Source organism: Sinocyclocheilus anshuiensis, unplaced genomic scaffold, assembly GCF_001515605.1.
Source record: "Sinocyclocheilus anshuiensis isolate Anshui unplaced genomic scaffold, SAMN03320099.WGS_v1.1 scaffold1430, whole genome shotgun sequence".
Lineage (NCBI taxonomy): Eukaryota > Metazoa > Chordata > Actinopteri > Cypriniformes > Cyprinidae > Sinocyclocheilus > Sinocyclocheilus anshuiensis.
In genome coordinates this window covers 1,748,882-1,772,037 of record NW_015555721.1, presented here as the reverse complement: position 1 = coordinate 1,772,037, position 23,156 = coordinate 1,748,882, and the positions used below count along the sequence as shown (strand labels likewise).

At 39.4% G+C, this 23,156-nt stretch overlaps 1 protein-coding gene across 4 annotated transcripts in view; it reads right to left on the bottom strand.

Moving 5' to 3' along the window:
- Nucleotides 1-1,095: 1,095 nt before the first annotated feature.
- The window catches only part of LOC107672509 (peripheral myelin protein 22-like), a 33,618-nt gene continuing 11,557 nt past the window's right edge, over nucleotides 1,096-23,156 (bottom strand). For 2 of the 4 annotated variants that reach the window (XM_016465730.1, XM_016465732.1), the window contains 4 exons: nucleotides 2,537-2,626; nucleotides 2,314-2,407; nucleotides 1,971-2,111; nucleotides 1,096-1,882 (listed from right to left, as the gene is read on the bottom strand). In XM_016465730.1, coding sequence (XP_016321216.1) covers nucleotides 1,722-1,882; nucleotides 1,971-2,111; nucleotides 2,314-2,407; nucleotides 2,537-2,614 — 474 coding nt within the window. In that variant the 5' untranslated portion in view covers nucleotides 2,615-2,626 and the 3' untranslated portion in view covers nucleotides 1,096-1,721. Of the gene's footprint in view, nucleotides 1,883-1,970; nucleotides 2,112-2,313; nucleotides 2,408-2,536; nucleotides 2,627-3,455; nucleotides 3,670-23,156 lie in introns of those variants that run through there. The other 2 variants (XM_016465731.1, XM_016465729.1) reach the window with 2 other exon arrangements.

The following is a 23,156-nucleotide window of genomic DNA, read 5'->3' as shown; positions in this document are numbered from 1 at the left end:
TTTAGTATGATTTATAAGCTTGTTTCCTCATGGGGACCAAACAAATGTCCCCACTAGTTCAAAAATAGTGGTATTACTATCTTTGTGGTGACATACACACACAAATTGCTTACTTCCGTGTTGCAAAATAAGGTGGCTTGAAAGAACATTCAGGACTATAACCCAACAGCCTAGTCACGGCCCTCATCTCAAATGAAGCTTCATGATTTCATAAGAATGCTGGGAATGTTTTATTGTTATTCTGAGATCTCCCAATGTAATTCCGGTTTTCATTTCACACTGAAACTTGCGCATTTAAAAACAAATAGTTTTGTTTAGTCCTGTCAATAACTGCATTCAGACAGACAACTTTTAAACACAGACTTTTCTTTACTCGCGTTTTGGTTTCTGATCACGGATCTACTCTCGTTTCTACATTAGATTGATAAATGAGGCCCCATGAGTCTGTGTGTAGTCAGGTTTAAGTCCCCACCAGGATATATAAACCTGTACACAGTTTGCTTACATCTGCAATGCAACTTAAGAAAATTCAGGACTATAGCCCAATAGCCACAGCCCTCATGTCAAATGAATCTTCAGGATTTCATGAGAATGCTGGGAATGTTTTACTGTTTTTCTGAGTTTTCTCAGTGTAATTCTGTTTTTCATTTCACACTGAAACTTGCACAATTAAAAACAATGACATAATAGTTGTTTTCAGTCCTGTCAGTCCTGTTAAACACTGCCTTTTCTTCACTCACGTTTTGGTTTCTGATCCTCCGGACTCTGAGATGACTCACATGTAGTCCATGAAAAGTCACCACTGTCACATCTGTTTTCTTCATCTACTGACAGAAAGCCTGACCTCAGTCTCTGTGCTTCCTTTTGGGAGGGGTTTGCTTGACTTTTCAGATTTTCCTCCTACATTGCATTTCTAGCTGGACACCAAACAATAACAAACTTCAAAAAGTCTCTATTACAGTGTAATTCAGCATCTCACTAAATGTGTCCACTGTGCATAGGGCTCGGTCTTCCTGAAGTATTGAAAATTAAGACAAGGAAAAAAATTAGATATTTATTTTCTTAAACAAAACAAACAAAAAAGGAATACAGAAAAAAGACATTTCATAAAGCGATATAATCACAGGTAAAATATGTGTTATAAAATGTTTTCGTGAGATTGAACACAACATTTGAGCCTATATGTATATCTAACTATAAAGTTCAGCAATGGTAAATACATAGCACCATTTCCAAAGAATTTCAAACACAAAAACAACACAATTCTTTGTTTTATTATTCTGGAATTTGGATATAAGAGAAAATTTCAAGTCGACGTCAACAAATTCCCTTTGAGAATACACTTTATTATGACATTTTAAAACAAGATATTTGAAAAGGGTTATAACACACAATCCAAAACAAAAAAAGGATGACACTTTTCCTATATCTCTCCTCCTTGAGTAAAATCTTAAAAAGTCAGGGCCTTCATTGACACTTCATAGCATTACTATTTACAAAAAAAGCCATATAAAAGTGATATAAATAGGCTCACCAGCCAAAGACACCTTTTTTTGTGTCATGCACTCTGTGTCTTCGCTGTATTCAATCTTCATGAACTGTCAGTTTCTTTGATCACATTAGGGTCTAAATATTCAGGCCTGGAGGAGACGGCCGTTAGGTTAGAGTCTGTCGTCTGAGTAGTGTTCTCAGTTCTACAACAATCCCTGAGGCCTAAACTCTCATTCTTTCTTCCTCAGGACAATGTAAATGAAGCCACTGATGAGCGTGAGAGGGAAAGCCAGCCAGGCCAGGACGAAGGCGTATCCATAACCATCACTCTCATTTTTCCACTCTGGACTCATCACCGTGTAGATGATGGCTCCGCTCATCACAAACAGACCTTTGGGAGACAGAAAGAGAAAGAATAAAAAACCTTCAGTAGGGATGAGTGAAATGGGATCTGATCGACCCGGAGAGGAAATACTCACTGGCAAGGACCTGGAAGACTGCCGTGAAAAAGAAGCGACCTCCCTTTAAAAGAGTGAAGAGCTGGCAGAGGAAGATGATGAAGGAGATCAAGCAGAAAATGGTGGCTAGGACCATGAGGGCTTGAACTGCTTGAAGCCAGTCTGACAGATTGTAAAGAAACACAGACAAAAAAATCAGAACGAACATTACATACATTGCTACTATTCTTAAGTCATATGTTTCTCTTCCTCATATAAGAACACATTTAGTTGTTGTACTGATGATGCGTTATCGCCCATTTGGAACTTTTAAATAAATATGGAACTTTTCAAAGAGTTTTAGACTCAATTTTTAAAGACTCACCAGCATCGCTAGTCTCACGGCAGTGATATCTTCCATTAGTTTGTGTGCAGTCATGCCAGAGGTCATAATTCGCAACTCCATGTGTTCTCCAGGCCTTTTTTATATAAATACACACCAATATGATTACATCTACACATGAACCAATCCTTTACTAACTTCCAGCTCAGACATATGCCCCATTAAAGCAAAAGCAAGCAAGTCAGACCTCAAAGATGATACTCACATTAGCACATGTGGAAATGAAGAGAATGATAAGGTCTGTCAGATGCAAGACTATCGTTGCTAACAGAATGGCCAGCATTTTGAGGCTCGTCTAAGAGAACAGAAAGAGAAAGTAATCACAGCTCCTCCTCAAATACACACCTGGCGGCTTTATAGCGGGCAGCGTTTACTCATGCAGTTCCACATCTGGCCACCAGATCGCGCTGCTGTCAAACTTATCCCAACCCAAACACCCCTTCAGTCCTGTTTATTTTCTTTTTTCTCCTGCATTTTAATCGAAAACATCTGTATTGTGGATACATTACGTTGATAATTACACTAATCACACTGTAATGTTTGAAAAGCCATCTAAATATCTATATTTATCAGAAAAACACGTCCCACATGCAGTCACATCACTTTTTTTTTTTCTCGAGGTGCCGCGTTTTTTCTCGTCACGTCTTAACTGTTTATCTGTTTCTTTGTTGTTCCCTCCTCAGAAAATAAAGATTATGAGAAGCTAACAAAAATGAAATATTTGTTGAGTACGAATTGAGGCAGATTTCGGAACCAGACAAAGGACGAAGAATTCCAAAGCAGCGTTCCAAAGCATTTGTTTGCATCCAGACCAGTTGCAAAACTCTGCGAGCGACTGACTAAAATCAAAACAGATGTGCTCATATCAAAATATTGGCTATTAGGACTAACAATGTGAAACTAATACTAATAATATGATTAACAGAAACAAACTTATTAAAAACATAATAAGAAGCGCAATAATAATAATAGCCTCCACTTTAAATAAGACTTCCCAAGAAAAGACAAACGATGAGCTAAGTAAGGTTAGGACGTCTCCAGAAGGAAAATAATGGTAAACAGAAATGTGGCTGAGTATCTCCTGAAAAGACGTGCAAATATTCCATAAATGAACCAAAGTAAAAAGAAAACTTCCAATGTTCTCCAACTTACAGGTGAGGGGGAGAGGAAAAAATCCTTGAAAAGCGAAAGAGAGCAGGAAGAAAACACTGGGTTGCCTTTACTATGGGATCCCACTATAGATTCTCAAAGCACGAGTCTCTGTATTCCAGATGTAGTACCACAGCAGTATTTGCTTTTTTTCCTCTTTTCTTTTCTTTTTTTTTCGGAAACGTGAAAACACCGCCCTGAAGCGTCACTGCGTCACACTCTTTCTTTTCCCTCCCATACTTCACAACATCTCACTTTAAAAGCTTAGATAGAACAAATAGCTTAAATACGCAATTAAGCATTTATTCAAGCGCTTTAAACTTTTCCCACTAACGATTTAAACTTAAACTTATCTTGGTAGACTTTAAGGGAAAGTTAACACTTTCATCACCATACATACACAATGTGATTGGTTTTATCATAAATTCATGAAATTAGCTGTTTGTTTACAGCATATTCAGCGTTGTCCTTCATTTTGAACACTGTGATGTAGTGGCATAGGGCGCGTCTCAATGTGCGAGTGTTTATGTGTACCAGTGTGTGTGGAGCCCCATAGGCCCCTCCCAGTGGCCCCACGGTATGCCCAGAATGTTGGCATGTGTCTGTTTACTTCTGCATCTGGACTGCATAGCAAATAGATCCCATCATAGTCGCTTTGAAGTTAAATACAACCAGGATTTCGACTTTTATTAAACTTTTTGAATAAAACATTCGCAAGTGTGTCTTCTCGTAACTCCTCGCAAATGCTTGATCCTCTCGACGCTTGAAGATGTTTTGGTGCAGTCAGCGTGACTATAAGCGCCCCCTTGTCACGCCCTCATCAGGAGTCCCATGGCAGCAGCTGTGTTTGTAAATACAGTGAGGGAGGTGTTCCCTGTGCCAGCCCTGTGTTTTTTTTCTTTTTCTTTTTCTGTGCTCTGCTTAGGGTTTGAGTGTTGGACGGCATTGCTGTGGGTTGGCTCAGGAGCTCTGCTGTTCTGTGAGATGGATGGATTATGGGTCAGAGTAATGGGCTAGTGGCGGCAGGGCAATACGTTTACCCTGATCTCCCCATTTGATGCAGGTCATAGAGAGGGTCATAAATATACAGCCTTGTCCATTCACTGAACAGTCTGACATAGTGCTGGCAGTGGACCATTAAGAGTCTTATACTTGTTGCTCAGCAAGATTTTTGCTTGAATTTGAATCTTTTATAAATTACTGAGGAGATTTTAGAAATATAACAACTTATTAAGGACAAATAAACAAATAAATATATATTTTATATAACTCCCTGTTGGTTCATGAGGGAACTGCAGGAGATTTGTGCGTTGAGGAAAATAATTAATTCAATCATAAAACTGGAAATAAATAATTATACATAAATATTATAAATAAACTGCAAGAGATGATGAAAAGCTAAAAATTCATTAAATCATAAAATGCTATATCCATTTGATATACATCTACTGTATATACATATATTTTAACAAGTAAAGTTTTATTCCTAACAATATTGTAATATAAAAAAATGAAAAGTGAAAGTGACGTGACATGTGACCAAGTATGGTGACCCATACTCGGAATTAGTGCTCTGTATTTTTCCCATCCAAAGTGCACACACACAGCAGTGAACACACACACACAATAAATATATATATATGAATCGACATCAGAACCATAAATACATGAATGTGTTGTTAAATTATTGAAATATAAAACTTAAAATTTTAGGTCAAAGGGATTTGACAAAAAAAGAATCTGGGAATCCCTGGAATAATGAATCATCATAAGAACTTCATATGACTTTGCTTGGATCAGCAGGGAGCAATAGTCAATCATATTTTCATAAATTTGTTACCCAACATGTGATGTAAACTTGATTATGATTTGGAGGTAAATACAGAACCCACTGACTAAATGCTTTGTCATGAATTTAAATGGAAGCTGTGATGGTAATTTAAAAATCCTAAAACTTTCATTTTTTTTCCAGGTTTAAATTAGATTTTGCATCTCAAATGTTTAATGTGATCTCAGCCTTTTCAATCTCACTGTAAATAGAAGGGTTCCCTCCCTGTGAAGGTTAATTATGGCTCGCATGTGAACAATGAATGATGCCAGAAATGTAATGCGGCTGTTTATAATATAGCTTGACAGGAAGAGCCACAGGCCATATGACTCACTTACTATATACACTGACTTACTATAAGAAGATTCAATATTCTGACTTAAACATTTCCTTGTGCCGAAGCAGTCAATGATGCCAAAGTGACTCACGACTGAGACTGAGATGAGCGAGTATGGTTTAAATCAACGTGCTACTTGAGTCAGAGAGCTCTTGGTCTGGCTTCATTTAGTTTATTGACCACTAAACCAGCAGAATGGATCGTCCTAGTGTCATGACCTGTATTTTAAGGCTAAACGTGGTTATCTTAAGTTTATCTTTCACATTATAAACATTAATGTACAAGGTTTTTTTAAAAGAACAGTTTGATTCTGTCGAATTCCTGCTTTCACATTGTCGTTTGGGTTTAACTTCTGCGATTTAGGACAGATTGTGTTCATATCAATTGTAACAGTACAAGAGTTTGGAAAATCTCTTTCACGCCAACCAAACTGACGTCAAACAGGTCTGCACCAAATGCTCCAGTATGGAAACGTCCATTGAGGAAAAAGTAGGGCATTTAGTTGTTGCGGATAATATAACATTAATGAAATAAAAGTGCATATAAGTGCACTTAAAGAGATACACTTTTATGAACAGTTTTTATACACTTTTTAAACAGTGCCTTTTTCATTCATTTAAAAAAATAAAAAAATAGCTTCAAAGTACTTTCTCAATCATGTTTTAATAATCTTTTGTAATTCTTTAAAGTATACTTTTTTTGTGAAGTACTTGAGTTTGAATTTTAACTAGCGTGTTATTCAATATTATAACTTAATATATTTTTAATGTACTAAATTGCAACTTCATCATTACAAATGTCTAATTATAAATACATTTAAACACGTCATACAGAAAAATATATTAAAGTATATTTTTGTTTACTATAAATTCTCGTCAGCACATTTAGCAGTACACTTTAACCATATTTCATAGACAATAGAAGTAATTATGAAATTACATATAACTTCGGTAAAATTTTATAGAGACCAATTCTCACTATTAAGTAGTTGCTTATTAGCATGCATATTATTAACACATTGACTGTTTATTAGTACTTATAAAGCACATATTCTGCATGGCCATATTCTAGCCCTATCCTACCCAATATCTAAACTTAACAACTACTTATAACTATTAATAAGCAGCTAATCAGGAGTTTACTGAGGCAAAAGTTATAGTTAATGGTTTGTTAATGGCAAAAATAGGACCTTATTATAAAGTGTGACCTTAACTTCTACCTAAGTGGATCAAAAAGCACTCTAAAGTTCAGCTAACTGCATTTAATCTAAATTAAAACTATAATACATTTTCATTTAACATGCATTTAAGTGTCTGAATACTTTACATTGAGTTCACACTTAAGTATATAAATTTAAAGTATATTATTTCTGTAACAAGTACTCTTTTTAAGTGTACGTCTTTATCACAAAGGCTCTACTTACACCAAGTATCAACCTGTGGAAAAAGTGATATGACGATTCATTCATCGTGTAGTAACGAAGTGTGTACAGGTGCATCTCAATAAATTAGAATGTCATGGAAAAGTTCCATGATTGTGTAGCCTAGTGAACCAAACTGAGAGACCATTTTGAAGGCTCAGGAAACCTTTGCAGGTGTTTTGAGTTGATTAGCTGATTGGCATGTCACCATATTCTAATTTGTTGAGATAGTGAATTGGTGGGTTTTTGTTAAATGTGAGCCAAAATCATCACAATTAAAAGAACCAAAGACTTAAACTACTTCAGTCTGTGTGCATTGAATTTATTTAATACACGAGTTTCACAATTTGAGTTGAATTACTGAAACTTTTCCACGACATTCTAATTTATTGAGATGCACCTGTATTTTGTTTGTTTGCTGGAAACCAATTGGCTTGACTGTACGATTACATCTAACTTCTGCACCACATCACTTCTAAACTCAATCCCAAATATGATTTGTAGTGATTGCATTTTATCGCATGCCAAAAGCTTGATGTCTCAAAACACATGTTGTGACTAAAATCTTTTTCCGTTATTAGCCGCTAGCTAGCGTTCCTCGTGGTCTGTCCTGATGAGTCATGTCCCCGAGTCCTGTCTGCTTCGAGAGGAGGCTGGTTTAGTAGGAATGACACTTCACGGCAAGCGTGACAGTAATCAGGGAGGTTTCGTTATTAGTTTTGGATGCGGAACGACCTTGGGAATTTCACATGTGTCTGGAGAGAGGGAGGAGCCACCATCATGCTGGAGTGAAACCAGCAAAAAATAGAGCAAATGGAAGTCATTGACTCGCAACGGAGAGAAAAACTTCATGGGTGTGGGCTGAAATGTATATTATGTCACCAGAGCAGTGAGGGAGGACATCCTGAACAGATGAGGCTATAACATATTGAAAAGCACTGGGTGGAGGAGACGAGCATTAATTCACATATGTCTCAGCGCTGAAATGGGTTAGATCAACAAATCACGGTACGGGTTTGTCGAAAACTTTGGCCGTCGCTTTTGAAATCTGTCAACGGCATTCCCTTTTCCCTTTAATTTCTCATGCAACGATATTGAAATACCAGCAACTTTGTTGGTCTACCAAAAGGTTTTGCATAACACGTCCCTTAAAGTGGAAATGAAGCAGTCAGTCAAGTTTACATTATTTAGTAAAGTGATTTCCACTCTGATTAAAAAAATATTTAACAAACATGATTAATGTAACCATTTTAAAGAAAAAAGGTTGTTTTGTTATAGCTTTTAGAGCAAGGGCGCCGCCATCTTGCAGTACCACCGCGTGTGACATCACGAGGTTGGTTCGCTCCGATGGCCAGTGCAGTAATATAAGCATTTCTTTACATTTTGAACACACTATGTAAAGAAATGCTTATATTACTTCACTGGCCATCGGAGCGAACCAACCCCGTGACGTCACATGCGGTACTGCAAGATGGCGGCACCCTTGCTCTAAAAGCTATAACAAAACAACCGTTTTTCTTTAAAATGGTTACATTAATCATGTTTGTTATATATTTTTTAATCAAAGTGGAAATCACTTTACTAAATAATGTTAACTTAACTGACTGCTTCACTTCCACTTTAAGGCTACTTGTATCTTTGACAAAAGTTCACAGCTGTATTGTGGCATAATGAAAGATAAGGCTTTGTCTGTAGCGGGAGGGCTGTAATTACGGTTGCTGTTTTTACTTTACTCATTCTCCCAGACCAAATCTGTCTACATGAGTAGCTTTGAGATCTGTGTTGGATGTTTGCGTTTCGCTCAGCTGTAATCAGATATCAGGCCAGAGGGGCCGTGAGTCAGCCTATACTTAAAAACAATGCATGCTTTCCAAGGCGGTGTTCAAATGCCGTGGCTAGTGTACAGTGTTTCACTGAGTAGGGATAGATAGGCCAAGTGTCATGTAGGAGCTCCTTCAATCACTGTATGGGCGGCCTTCATTCAACAAGGAAAAGGGCTTCCAAACTGGGTCCGGAAGGAGGTGCTGGGTGGTCAACGACATTTTTACAATATGCATTTTTGGGACTGTCAAAGTTAACGTATCAAGATATCAATTATGTTTCATGTGATAACATTTACATTGATAACACTGTGAATACATTTACAGAATTGTACATTTTGATGGTTTATTTCAGCTTTTTTTGTGTCTGGCCAGAAATCATAAGATTAATTGTGATTATGATATGGCATTGAAAGCCAAAGTTTGTGTTTATTTCTTTAATGAATAGTAAGAAAAAAGCAGAATCACCATATTGCAAATGAAATAAATACATATTTAAATCATCTCTACATAAAGTTAGATTTATAAGCGTTTCTTCCTTCCTTGCAATATATAAAAATACAAGTATTTGTGTTTATTATTTTGTCATTTTTATCGTGCTCTCTGGGGTTTGTAGAGTACAAAATACAACATTTTTTTGGTTATTATTGTCTTCAAAACATTTGGGGTTGGTAAGATTTATGTTTTTTAAAATAAGTCTCTTATGCTCATCAATGCTGCTTTTATTTGATAAAAAAATACAGTAAAAACAGTAATATTATGAAATGCAATTAGAATTTGAAACAACTATGTTTTATTGTAATGTGTTTTAAAATGTAATTTATTCCTGTGATGCAAAGCTGAATTTTCAGCATCATTACTCCAGTCTTCAGTGTCACATGATCATTCAGAAATCATTCTAATATGCTGATTTGCTGCTCAGGAAACTTTTTTTATCATTATCAATTTTGAAAAAACTGCTTCATTTTTTGTGGAAACCATGATACTTTTTTGATGAAATTGTCTTTATACAATCACATTTGCTATTTTTCTCACACAGTATAAGTGGGACTTCATACATGCAAACACATAGTTGCTTTGATATTTTAGGAAGGGGGCCCCTTGCTAGGAAATCATAGTATTTGGGGGTCCTTGGTGTTTTAGGGTAAACTTGAGACCTCCCGAATCACACCATGACCAAAGGGGAGATGGCTTAACTTAACTGCCCACCCCCATCCAGCCCTAAACTCAGCCCCTCTGCCACGGCCCCCTTTCACAGTAACAGCCGAATAAATCACAAACATACACCATGACGAAGCCCAGGCCCCCAACGCTGGCTGAACGATGTCCACTGAGACCAACTCTGAGCTGAAGTCCACTCGAATTACAGCAATTGTTCCCTCCCAAACCCCAATAACACATTCCTGCTGGTCTGACAGTACTATAAACATTGCGTCTCTTACTGGATGTCCAGGGAGCTGGTTCAAAAGAGATCACAAACTAATTAATTATATTTCGCATATTTAATATGTTTCCATCACATAGAGCACTGAGTGTACCTTTTTGTAGGCCAATCTGGAAGTTCACCATTGTTCCCTTGACAAACACCCAAAAGGATTTTTCCTTTGGCTTGTGCATTATTGCAGAAAATAAGCTCTGTGACAAGTTTATGATTCTTACACATTTGGTTCAGCATTATAATCTTCAGAACTTTTATGAATTTTGAAGCCTAAATACAATCACCGCAAGTAAAAAGTAAATGAAGGCTGTAAGTGAACTACACCATAGTCACCTGACCTTAGGGTCACCACCATTAAGCTTCCAACAACTTAAAACATTTTCCCAGAAACTTTGAGTTTGACTAGTTTGCTAGGGTGTGAATATAAACACAACGAGGCTGTAAAAGCAGAGTAGAAGTGCTGGGTAGTAACTGATTACATATAATCTGGATTACATAATCAGGTTCCACTTGTAAGTAGATTACATTACATTTTAAAATACTTGTAATCAGACTACAATTACTTTTTTATTGATTATGATTACATTTGTTTTCACATGGTCACATGACATGCAGGTAAACAGGTGTAATATTCCATATTTTTTTATCAAGTGTTTTATTTTGATTATTGTAATTTTAAAAAGATTTATTTTAATTGTATATTTTCATGATTTAATGAATTACTAGCTTTTCATTAAACTCACAAACCCCCTGCAGTTCCATCACAAACCCTAGTTGGGGAAACTTTGACGTAATATAATGTTTCATGCACTTGTTAAAAACAATGAATTAATTAAATATATTTTTCTTTGTATTTTTATATCAATATGGTAACAAAATGTTCCTGTTTAAATGTGATAAACAAGTTAGGCTAAAAGGAATCTAAAAGTAGTCCGATTATATTACCTGTAATGTGTAATGTAATGTATTACGTTGCTAACTACAATTTTTGTTATATAAATTGGAATCAGTAATGGACTACAATTTGTAAGTACCTACCCAGCACTGCAGACTAGTGAGTTGATGAGTTTATGTGATGACGGTTAATGTCTAACAACCCCTTTAAGTACCATTTAGCCACTGCTTAGCAGCAATACATTTTGTTTCAAGCAAAAGCTTTTAAAAAATCACCAGGGGGTATAACTGATGTATTTTATGTCGTATAATAAAAGTTATTTTGAGCTTGTGTGAACCACAGAACCAAAAACCCATCCAAAAAAAAAATACTGACCTCAAGACGTTGGAACTGGAAGTGCTAAAATACTAGCTAATTTTTGAGTTTTGGCCTTCAAAAATGTGCATGTACAAAAATCCCTGAAGCACTGTTACACACAGTCAACACCACCTAAAAGTGAGAGCCCACTTATTAACAGCCATTAATGGAAGCTACGACAGCTGTTAGCACTATCATTACTCTGGGCATCATGAGGGATGGGGTGGGTCAGCAGAGGTCATCACGGGAGACCCCTGTGGGAAGCATTTCCTGCATACCTTTGACAGAATTGTCCCCAAATGTGGAGATCTCAGTGTGTCGTTACCTCATCCCAGGGTGTTGGCTTCATATGGTAAAAGCATTGATGCTAATCACTTCTTGCTCATAGAGCAGAATGAGGGGGATGAATAAAGAGTATAATTTTCCTTCATTATTTGTAAAAAAAAACAACTTAATTCTTTATGTATGACGCACAGGGAAGGGCCATTCTCATTGTCTGAATCTATCAAATATCTCAGTCAAACGCAGATGTGCGGAATACCACTGTCTTCAAATATGCACAGACATCTTAAAAGAGGCTATTTTTTGTGGCATGTTTTTTTCAGTTTCATAGTAAAGCATGCTTGCATAGTGACAGGACTAAATAGTGAATTTAGACAGTAGGGATGTATGATTCTGGGTTTCTCCGATTCCTGACTCCAGCCCTAGGAGAACTGACCCCTGGAACTGACTCCAATTACTTACAAGGTCAGCTATAAGAATAGTTACAAGGTTGCAGTTATTATATTACATACTAAATGTAAAGAATGTTTGTTTTCAGACACAAAGCCTTAAATATTAAAATAACACACTTAGAGCATGGCTGCCCATATTACTCCTATTTAGAGACGACATTACCATTGACATTTTAAATATGTAACTTACATTGACATACATTACCATTGACAAATTCTGAGTATCACCATCATCATTTTTCTAGTTGTTGATAATACACACACTTTTAAAGAGGGGACATTCACAAGAAACAGCCTTCGAATATTATTTCAGAGGTAAATAAATGAATTGAATTGATATAACGTCTAGGTGAGGGTGCCCATTGTCACCTCTTGTCTTAGCACAAAATACTGCTTGGACAGGAAGGTTCAAGATACTCAAAATAATAACTAAATACATACAATGATTTTAGACACAGCAAAGGAGTCGAAAACATGAGTATTCTTAATCCAAATGTCATAACTGGATCTTGCGCAGAAACAACATACTTCTCTCTGGTGACGCATGCCAGATTTCCAATCATTTCGTTTACTTAGACTCCACCCCTTTCTTATAATTGACTGCAAGCTAACATTCAGACTCGCCTCCATCCAATCAACAACCAATGGATAAAATCAAGTCCCCACTCTAGCCAGTACAGGGGAATGAAGATCTCAATCTCGTAGCTCCATTTTTTTTATGGCCAACACTTGAGCAAAAGTGCAATTTTTATCCTGTTGAGTCTGAATGAAGACACCATGTCATCTTCAAGAAAAATGCAAAAGAAAAAGATTGGGACATTGAGACTTCACATGCTTATTTTTCTTTTTTTTTTCAGTAATCCATTATATTCAGATGCATCATACCAAAGAAAATATGTTATGTTGATGTGTTGAATATGATATGATGTTACTTCCATTTTGCCATGACTTTAAACAGTTTTGCCACAACTGGATTCCCTCCCATTTGTATCTCCCTTTGCATCTTCTGAGACGGAACATGTGAGTCATTGTTTGTGAACAACAAGATGATCCAGATCTTGAGAACTAACAAGAATTTCACTTGAGTTTTTAATCCAGCTGTTTACCAGCAAACATGCAAGGTCAGTTCATGTAAAAGCCTTTTCTTGAAGCATGCTCTAATATTTCCACAAAATCTTATCAGATCACAGCATACACAGCAAAATTGAGCATGTCATACTGATCCTGAGCATCACAAAACTAGCAGTTGACTATATACCACACACACTCTTGGTATGTAGCCATATGATGTGTTGAAATGGGGCTGATTTGCATTCCAGGTAGGCCTCTTGCCAGCCAGCTTCCACAAAACCCTCATAAACTTATGGATTCAAACATTATCCATACGTTTCCCAACATTAGAAGAACACTGACAGTGAAGATTTTTTATTTCCAATTTCAAATGCACACTTTTATTCTGGCTAGACTGTTACTGGATTAACAAAAGTGCGTTAAATTGACACTTTGGGAAGACTTTTGGGAAATATGGAAACAAAGCGTGCATATATGATGATTAAAAACAGTCACAGACCTGAAGACAACCACACAGCTGTACATTTTACCGGCAGACCCCCCAGTATTGGGTTGATTTCTTTCACGCCAGTGGACGCTAGCCATATTAGGATTACCATAAATCATTGCGAACGTGCTGTTTGTTCAGTTCAGTGGAGATTAAGCTGGGAGGCTTCTGCTTATTCTTACATACATTGTCGTATGTGGCCAGTTTTCCAAAAAAAGAGGGAGATGGTTTTTACATTTTAAAAAATTTTACAAGACATTTCTAAAAGTACCTCCCCAACCTTACTCCACCCTTCCCCTTTCAGACTGAATGAAACAAAATGCAACATGCTGCTTGGGAGAATTTAAGCACTACAAAGGATGCATCTATTTATGACTAGCGAGTTCTGTGGATTGCAGAAGGGGAATCAAAAGTTAGCCCTTTTCTTCCTCTTTTGTTGGTTGGGTGTGGGAAACGGCAGTGTAATTGGAACCAGAGCCTGTTTGTGTTTGAATTTTTCCATTGTAAACCTAACCTTTCAAAACTACCTGGGTTCTCATTATAGCGTGCCTGGCATTATTACAAGGTCATTTTGAGCCCGTCTTTATGTGAATCTACTGAGCTTAATAACAACATGCGGATTCATAATTGCATCTGCAGCCCTGCCAAACTGCACACACCAAAGAAAAACACAAAAAAAGTGCTCATGCATATACAGAACAAAAATAAGCGATTATGGTGATGAGTAGGCCAGTTTCACTGCGCCATTCCCAAAATATTTTGCTAAGATGAATGAACAGATAAGCCTGTCACATGAATAAATAGATGTATGAGCAGATAAGTAAACAGTGGTTTCTCTCTGCCCCATACGTGGAGACAGATGATCCCAGCTGCTGCCATTATCACACACAACAACAGAAAAAATGTGGGAAAAATGTCAAAGAGAAAAAATGTGAATGAAAAACTAAATGATGACTTAAGTAACACTGTAAGCATTGCCATTTTTCTGGTTTTAAGTTTGTTTTTGTCCTTAAAATGTCCTTTACATTTAGTCAATATTTTGTCATGCCATATTCTTTCATTTTAGCCCATTTTACTCTGACTGGAATTGCAAATAATAAAAATAAAATAATAATAATAATAATAATAATAATAATAAAAACATTTTACAATAAAATATGCAAAATGACTATTATGTAACTAACAGCAGTAAAATCATTAATATTTATTACGTTTATCAAACGCATAAAGATTTATCAATTGTTAAAAACCTGAGCTCATGAATTAACAGCTTATAATGAATGAGCAAACTGTAATAATAATATTTTTAAAGCCTGTTTAATTTATTGCCTGTCAGCCATCCAGTGTTCCGCCCGTGGTACACTACATACTTCGAGGGTTAACTTTGTGAAACACACACACACAAAAAAAAGGTAAACGTATCATATATCTTTGGAAAGCTGAGATTCTTGCGATTTGAATGATACAAACCATCCATAACACATTTATATGTTGATAAACATCCACGGAGTGTAGGAGTATCATAGTATAGCTCGTGTTTGCATGTAAACAACACGGAGTAATAGATGTTAAAATGGCCGCTGAAATCTGCCCTTTTGATTGACACCTTATTTGAGCCATTAGCTGAATCTATGAGGTGTTTACAGGCAGCAATAGCCAACTAGCATCTAGGATTGAAGGATGAGGCAGCCTCTCTTTGATCGACAGTAGACCGATCCAATTGCATCAGAGTTTGCAAATGACTGTCGTTTCTGATAGCCAATGAACTTCTGAACAGAATAATATGCTGTTTTAGTGGGCAGGTTTAACATATCATGCGCAAAAGTGTGTGCGCAAAGGATAATGGAAACTTGTGCGTCCGTGCGTAAAGAGCGCCCTATGAGAGACAACGGGAAAAGGTGGTTAGACGTCAAAAACTATCAAAGAGAACGCGAAAAACAAACATTTTGTTCTAATTAGTTGTTAAACAATGTATAACAATAAAATTGGCCGGACAATAAAAGTTTTTTTTGACGGAGCGAGCGATATTTCATCCATTGAAGCAGATGAGCAGATGGCTTTAGATGGAGGACAGATCACACTCAAAAAGTAAGTGTTTTATTATATTATATAATTATATTTATATATATTTTACATATAATTATGTATATTATACATTTTACTGTATATATTGAGGTATGTGTTTGTGGTGTTCTTGCTTCTGTCGTGTGTGTGTGTGTGTGTGTCAAATCAAAAATCAAATCTCTTTATTGTCACACAAGTGTAACGATGGTGAAATTATTGTGTACAAGACTCTGTTCCATGGCAGTGCAAGCAACAAGATATGAAAAATTGACAGTATACATAAATAACAATATACACATTTATACAATATACAATTTTTTCACAATATACAATAGACAATTGTACACAATATACACATTTCCATAATATACACACAATACACAGTATACTCAAGAGACTTACAAATGTATAGCTTTTATATATGACTTACAGTGATGTATACTGTAGTGTTTTATATTGAAGTTCAGTGCAGTAGTTTGTTAGTGCAGAAGAGAAGATGGAGGTGCATGTGTTCTATGCTATGCAGTGCAAGACATGCTACAGTACTGTCAGAGTCAGTGTGCTGGTGTGTAGATGTGTATGATTATCGTTTTGCTATCTGGTTCGGGTTCTGATGCTGCGGTATCGTCTGCCTGATGGTAGCAGTGAGAAGAGTTCGTGGCTCGGGTGGCAGGAGTCTCTGATGATCTTCGTGCTTTCCTCACACATCTCTGGGTGTAGATGTCCTGGAGGGAGGGAAGCTCACCTCCGACGATGTGCTGGGCTGTCTGAACTATTCTCTGCAGGGCTTTCCGGTTGAGAGCGGTGCAGTTCCCGTACCAGGCGGTGATGCAGCCAGTCAGGATGCTCTCCACAGTGCAACTGTAGAACTGTCTGAGGATTTTTGAGCTCAGACCAAATTTCTTCAGTCGCCTGAGGAAGAAGAGACGCTGGTGGGCCTTCCTCACTACTGACTGTGTGTGAGTAGTCCAGGTGAGGTCCTCGGTGATGTGAACGCCGAGGAACTTGAAACTGCTGACCCGCTCCACTGGAGTCCTATCGATGGTGATGGGGGAGTGCTCACTGGTCCGTCTCCTGAAAAAAATGTAGGCTGATTTTTTATTTTATTTTTCAGTGTGTTCAAAGTTCTATTACTCAATACCAGTAAGACTTACAGTGATTCTGACTGTTGAGGAACACACCTCAGAGTATCACCTTTCAAAAGAGACCAAAACCATGTATGTACTCCAAATGGTTCAAGAACAGCATGCAATTTACTTTGGGTATGCCTTTTTTAGGCGTTTTAGGCAAATTTTACAGGAATTCTAAAACATTGTTATGGCAACAGTATATTTGAGACATGAGCTACACCGTTTACAGTGTTTACATAACTTTCATGTTCATCTGTGCACTCACAACCATTTAAAAAAAAAGAATACTACTGAATAATAAATAATATATTATACTGATATAAATAATATTGAATAATAAATGTATCACAGTTTTTACAAACATATTAAAGAGCATAACTGTTTTAAACATTGATAATAATAATGATTGTTTCTTGAGCAGTAAATCAGCATATTAGAATTATTTCTGAAGGATCATTTGACACTAGAGTGGGGTAATGATGCTGAAAATTCAGTTTTGCATCACGGAAATAAACTACATTTTAAAACATGGCTTAGCTTTCTCATAAGGGCCACGTATGATATGCTTCCCAGCCCCCAGAACCTACAATTGTGGTATGGATCGGAAGAGAACTGTCATCTCTGCTCCTCCCAGAATCCAAGTCTCCAGCATATCCTTTCTGGGTGCAAGGCAGCAAAAAATGTGCAAAAAAAACCGACCAAGTCTTGCGCAAGTTTGCGGAAGTCCTGGAGACGTGCAGACTGGATGTTAACAGGGCCCATTCAATAAGATCTCAGCAGCGGATCCACTTTGTCAGAAAAGAGGAAGAGAGCCAAAGCGGCAGGCTGAAGGAGCAGTCTCTCCTGTCACTGGGAGGAGAGTGGAGCATGGCAGCTGATTTTGACCGCCAGCTGAGGTTCCCGGTTGAGATCACCATAACCTCTTTACAGCCTGACATCGTCCTCTGGTCCACCCTTTCAAAAACGGTCATCATGGTCGAAATGACCGTCCCATGGGAGGAGGGGCTGGAGGCTGCCTTTGAGCGGAAAAAGGAGAGGTACATGGAGCTGGCTGCTGCGTTCTCCCAAGCCGGGTGGAGAGCTCTTACCTTCCCAGTAGAAATCGTCTGCAGAGGCTACATCGGAGCATCTACCCAGCGGCTCTTGAAGTCTCTGGGCACCACCGGCCGTAAACATAAGAGAGCACTCAAAAATCTGGCAGAGGAGGCAGAAAGAGGGAGTTTTTGGCTGTGGCTCCGTAGAAGGGACAGAATATGGGGCAAACAGGGATCCTAGGACCAGCTGCGGGGGGTGACAGGGAGACGTCCCTGTCGCTGCTCCACCACCCTGAGATGTTCCGGGATTAAAGGGGTGAAACATCAGTGAAGGATGGCTCCCGGCTGATGACTCCGCAGCTGGTCCAGCGGCACCGGCGGAGGTGCTTCTGGCAGTGATGCCTAGCAGGTAGGCACACCTGTGCTGATAACATGATTATCTGGCTCACCTGTGACAACTGAGAATACAGCAGTTGGCATCCAGGAAAGACTGGAGGGCTGCCAGGGAAGACTGGCTGACGGCAGGAAAGACTGCACCAGGGGTGGAATGGCTGGTTACCCTCTCCACACGTCAGTGTAGCATCTGCTACAGTGACACCCTAAATAACTACAAGCACGACAAGAAAGAGACAGCCCGGCAGTCCACCGAGAGGCGGGATGGAAGATGGACCATTCAGGACAGACAACATTTTTATGACCAGGGGCATCATGCACTCATTATTTTTGAGGGGGCACGAGTTGGGGGGGTCGTCATGTGACACACAGCAGCCACAACAGCACGTTTTATTAATTTTTTCCTGTTTATTCAAAACATTCCCAAACGCATTAACTATATCATTAAATATCTTGATTCTCACCTCTATAGATGTTGATCTATAGTGGACAATGGTCAAAGTAACCTAATAATGTAGTCTATTAACTATGCATAAAAACCTGTCTGTTTACTTAATTAACAGATATGGGTGTCATGCTATAACATATTTTTAATACGACTGACTTTATATTTAATGTGAATTTAACATTGAAAGTTAATGTGAATAAAAACATTGCAAGTTAGGCTACTAACTTGTACAGAAAGAGAGCAAAGAACATTTACATTATCAAAGAACATTTTCACTGACAGTCTAGTTCATGCACTCTCAAAAACTCCCATTAAAATCACTGAAGCTGTTTACACTATGAAATTAATATCGTACAGATTCGTACACACATTTGCACTTTCTTGTTTCTGATGAGAGAATTTGCCAGAAAGATGTATTCAGTCAGCGAGAGAGTGAACAAAACACTGGAATTTTAGCGATGACTCATCTGAACAACTCTGACTGGTCATTGCATTCATAAGCTCAACAGCATCGTGTGTGATTGTTATAATGTGCAGTGCTGTAAAAACGCGTCTGTCTCTGGCTCTGCACCAGCCAGCAAACGCAGATTTGAATATAGCAGCTGATGATATGGTGCACTGAACTTTCTAATCACGCCGGTGTGATTGTATTAAATATAGAAAATATTAATCAGCTATTTTCTGTCTTTTGGAAGCTGAATTCAAAATCCACTTGACTTGGCTCAAAAATCTGAGGGGGCACGTGCCCCCTCACTTTGAATGGGCATGACGCCTCTGGTTATGACTGGCATGGCAATGACTAATGATCAACGGATCCTGAGAGAATGTGGGTGCGGGTGGTCCAAGGTGACAACCCATCATGGTTTACGCATCCACCAAGGGAAGGCTAAGTCTGGTTGGAGCAGCCAGATGCAAGCTTGCACTGAAACAGCAGGTCAGACAAGGAGAAATTACATTAAGAGGAATCAAAGCCAGGTTGAGCACCACAGTGCTGCTGATTCCAACTCTGTATCTGGTGAAAGTGAGAAAGACCAGCCCACACAACAGGTGGCATACCAACCAATGGACAGCCCTCAGCAACAGCATCATGAACATATAGCCACCTGCACACTCCCAAGTGTAACATCTAAAGAGCTGTCCCGCAGACCCAAAGTCAACTGGCCAAAAGCCAGCGACAAGGACGCATGGAGAAGCTTCGACTCAAGCCTGTATCTCACTCTCCAGAGCACACTAAGAGGCAGTACCACTTCCAAGTTAAACATGTTCGGGCATGTCATCTATGAGGAAGGTCGGGAGAGGTTCGGAGAACTGCCCCAGAGGAGATCTATTCCCAAATAGACTGGGAGACGGGAGAGGGAAATCCTTCAGTTAGTAAAGGAGAGACGCCTGTTGCGGAAGGCATGGAGGAAAGCCGAAGACCAAGAGAAGGAGAGCTTGAAGTACCTGTGGAATCAGATCATGGCCAGACTTGCAGACTTGAGACGTGCTGAGAGGATCAGAAAATGCAGAAACCGCAAGGAGAAAGCAAGGTTGAGTTTGCTTCGGGACCCTTTCAAGCTCGCCCGAAGCCTCCTGGAGAAGAAGAAATCTGGCAAGCTGCAAACTACCCAGCAGGAGCTTGAGATTTTTATCAAATCCCAGATCAGCGATAGCCAGAAGGAATCCCCACTAGGATCCCCAGGGTATATACCACAGCTGACTGAGCCCACCTCGCAATTTGACACTTCTCCCAAATGGTCTGAGGTCAAGCAGATCGTAGAGCAAGCAACAGCAGCATCAGCACCCGGACCGAAGGGCATACCCTATCGGGTATATAAAAACTGCCCTTTACTCTTGAAGCACTTGTGAAAGCTGATGGTAGTGGCCTTGAAAGCGCAATCCATCCCTGTAGATTGGAGCAAAGCAGTTACCACCTTTATTCCAAAGGAAAAAGACTCCAGCAACATCAGCCAGTTCAGAGGCATTGCCCTATTAAATGTAGAGGGAAAGATATTATTTTCGGTTCTGGCAAAATGCCTAACCAGCTACCTCTTGGCAAATAATTACATTGATACCAGTTGCCAGAAGGCAGGAGTCCCAGGCTTCCCTGGCTGCGTGGTGCACTCAGCTATGATCTGGGACCAAATCCAGACAGCCAAGAGGAATAGATCAGATCTGCATGTAGTCTGGTTGGACCTTGAGAATGCCTACGTGTCAGTTCCCCACCAACTGATCTCCTTTGCTCTCAATTTTTTCCATGTGCCACTGCCCATTCAGACCATAGTGACCAAGTACTTTAACACCTTCCAAGTTTGCTACACAACCCAAGAGATCTCGACAGGTTGGTACCCGCTGGAGAGGGGCATAGCAATGTGATGTTCTATCTCCCCCATCCTTTTTACTGCCGCATTCGAGATCATCTTGATCGGTGGCAGGCAGATGGTCTGAGGAGTCAGGGCCCACTCAGGCCAAAGGCTTCCAGCCATAAGAAGTTACATGGACGATGTCACCACCCTTCTCCAGACAGCTGCATGCACGTCCAGACTCCTCCAAAGGCTGGAGGAGCTGTTAGCATGGGCTCAGATGAGAATAAAGCCAGCTAAGTCCCGTAGCCTTTCAATTTGCAAGGGAGTTAGGAACAATAATATCTGCTTCTCAGTGAGCGGTGAGAAAATTCCTCTTCTTGTGCACCAACCTGTCCAAAGCCTAGGAAGACTCTACACGGCTGATGTATCTGACAGGCACACGGCTGACACTGTGATACCCCAGCTCATAGATGGGCTGAACAAGATCAACCAAAGCTGCCCCCCAGGGAAATTCAAGGTTTGGTGTTACCAGTTTACTCTGTACAAGCATCTTATGTGGCCTCTGAAACTGTGTGACATTACCTTAACAACAGTCCCGAAAATGGACAGGAAGGCAAATAGCTACATCAAGAAATGGCTTGGCCTCCCTCGCAGTCTTTCCAATGTGGCAGAAACCCATTGGGAGATTCATCTTGGAACTCCCACTAAAAGCCATCAGTTTGGGCTACAAGCAGGAGAAAGTGAGGCTGCTATTTGAGTTAAGAGACTCACCCGACCTTCTTGTGAGAAACACTGAAGCGCAGATCTACACAGGACGCAAGTGGAGCGTGACGTAGACAGTGGTACAGGCCATCAACCAACTACAGCATCCGGAGATTGTTGGGTTCTCACAGCCAGGAAGGACAGGGCTTGGATGGGGATCTGCACCTAAAATGTCATCCAAAGCATCCACAAAGGAAAGGAAAGATCTGGTGATCACAGAAGTGTCAAAGATGGAGGGGGAGTGTTACAAGATCAGAGCTCTGCAGCTACACCAGCAAGGCAGATGGACAACCTGGGAAGCTATCAATAGGAACATCACGTGGGCTGATATGTGGAAGATTCCCCATGCAAGGCTTAGTTTTCTCATAAGGGACACGTATGATATGCTTCCCAGCCCCCAGAACCTACAATTGTGGTATGGATCGAAAGAGAACTGTCATCTCTGCTCCTCCCTTGCGGAAGTCCTGGAGACGTGCAGACTGGAGGCAAACAGGGTCCATTCAGTAACATCTCAGCAGCAGATCCACTTTGTCAGACAAGGGGAAGAGAGCCAAAGCAGCAGGCTGAAGGAGCGGTCTCTCCTGTCACCGGGAGGAGAGTGGAGCATGGCAGCTGATCTTGACTGCCAGCTGAGGTTCCCGGTTGAGATCACCATAACCTCTTTAGGACCAGCTGCGGGGGCTGACAGGGAGCTGTCCACCACCCTGAGATGTTCCGGGATTAGGGGGTGGAACATCAGTGAAGGGTGGCTCCCGTCTGATGACTCCGCAGCTGGTCCAATGGCACCAGCGGAGGTGCTTCTGGCAGTGATGCCTAGCAGGTAGGCATACCTGTGCTGATAACATTGTAGTAATATTTTACAATATTACTGTTTTTACTGTATTAAATTCTATTCTAAATGCAGCATTGGTGAGCACAATAGACTCCTTTCAAAAACATTAAAAAATCTTACCAACCCCAAACTTTTAAATGGTAGTGTAAGTTATGATATTATGTCTGTTATCAATATCAGCAATTCATCTTTTATGAATGAGCTGATGAACTCACTTGCAAAGTGTTTGAGTTCAGCAGAGTTCAGCTCTTTCAGCTTAAGCAGCTCAATCCTCAACACACTATGACTACATTTACATCGTGGACATCAGTAATCTAATTATTTACCTTATTCTAAATAAG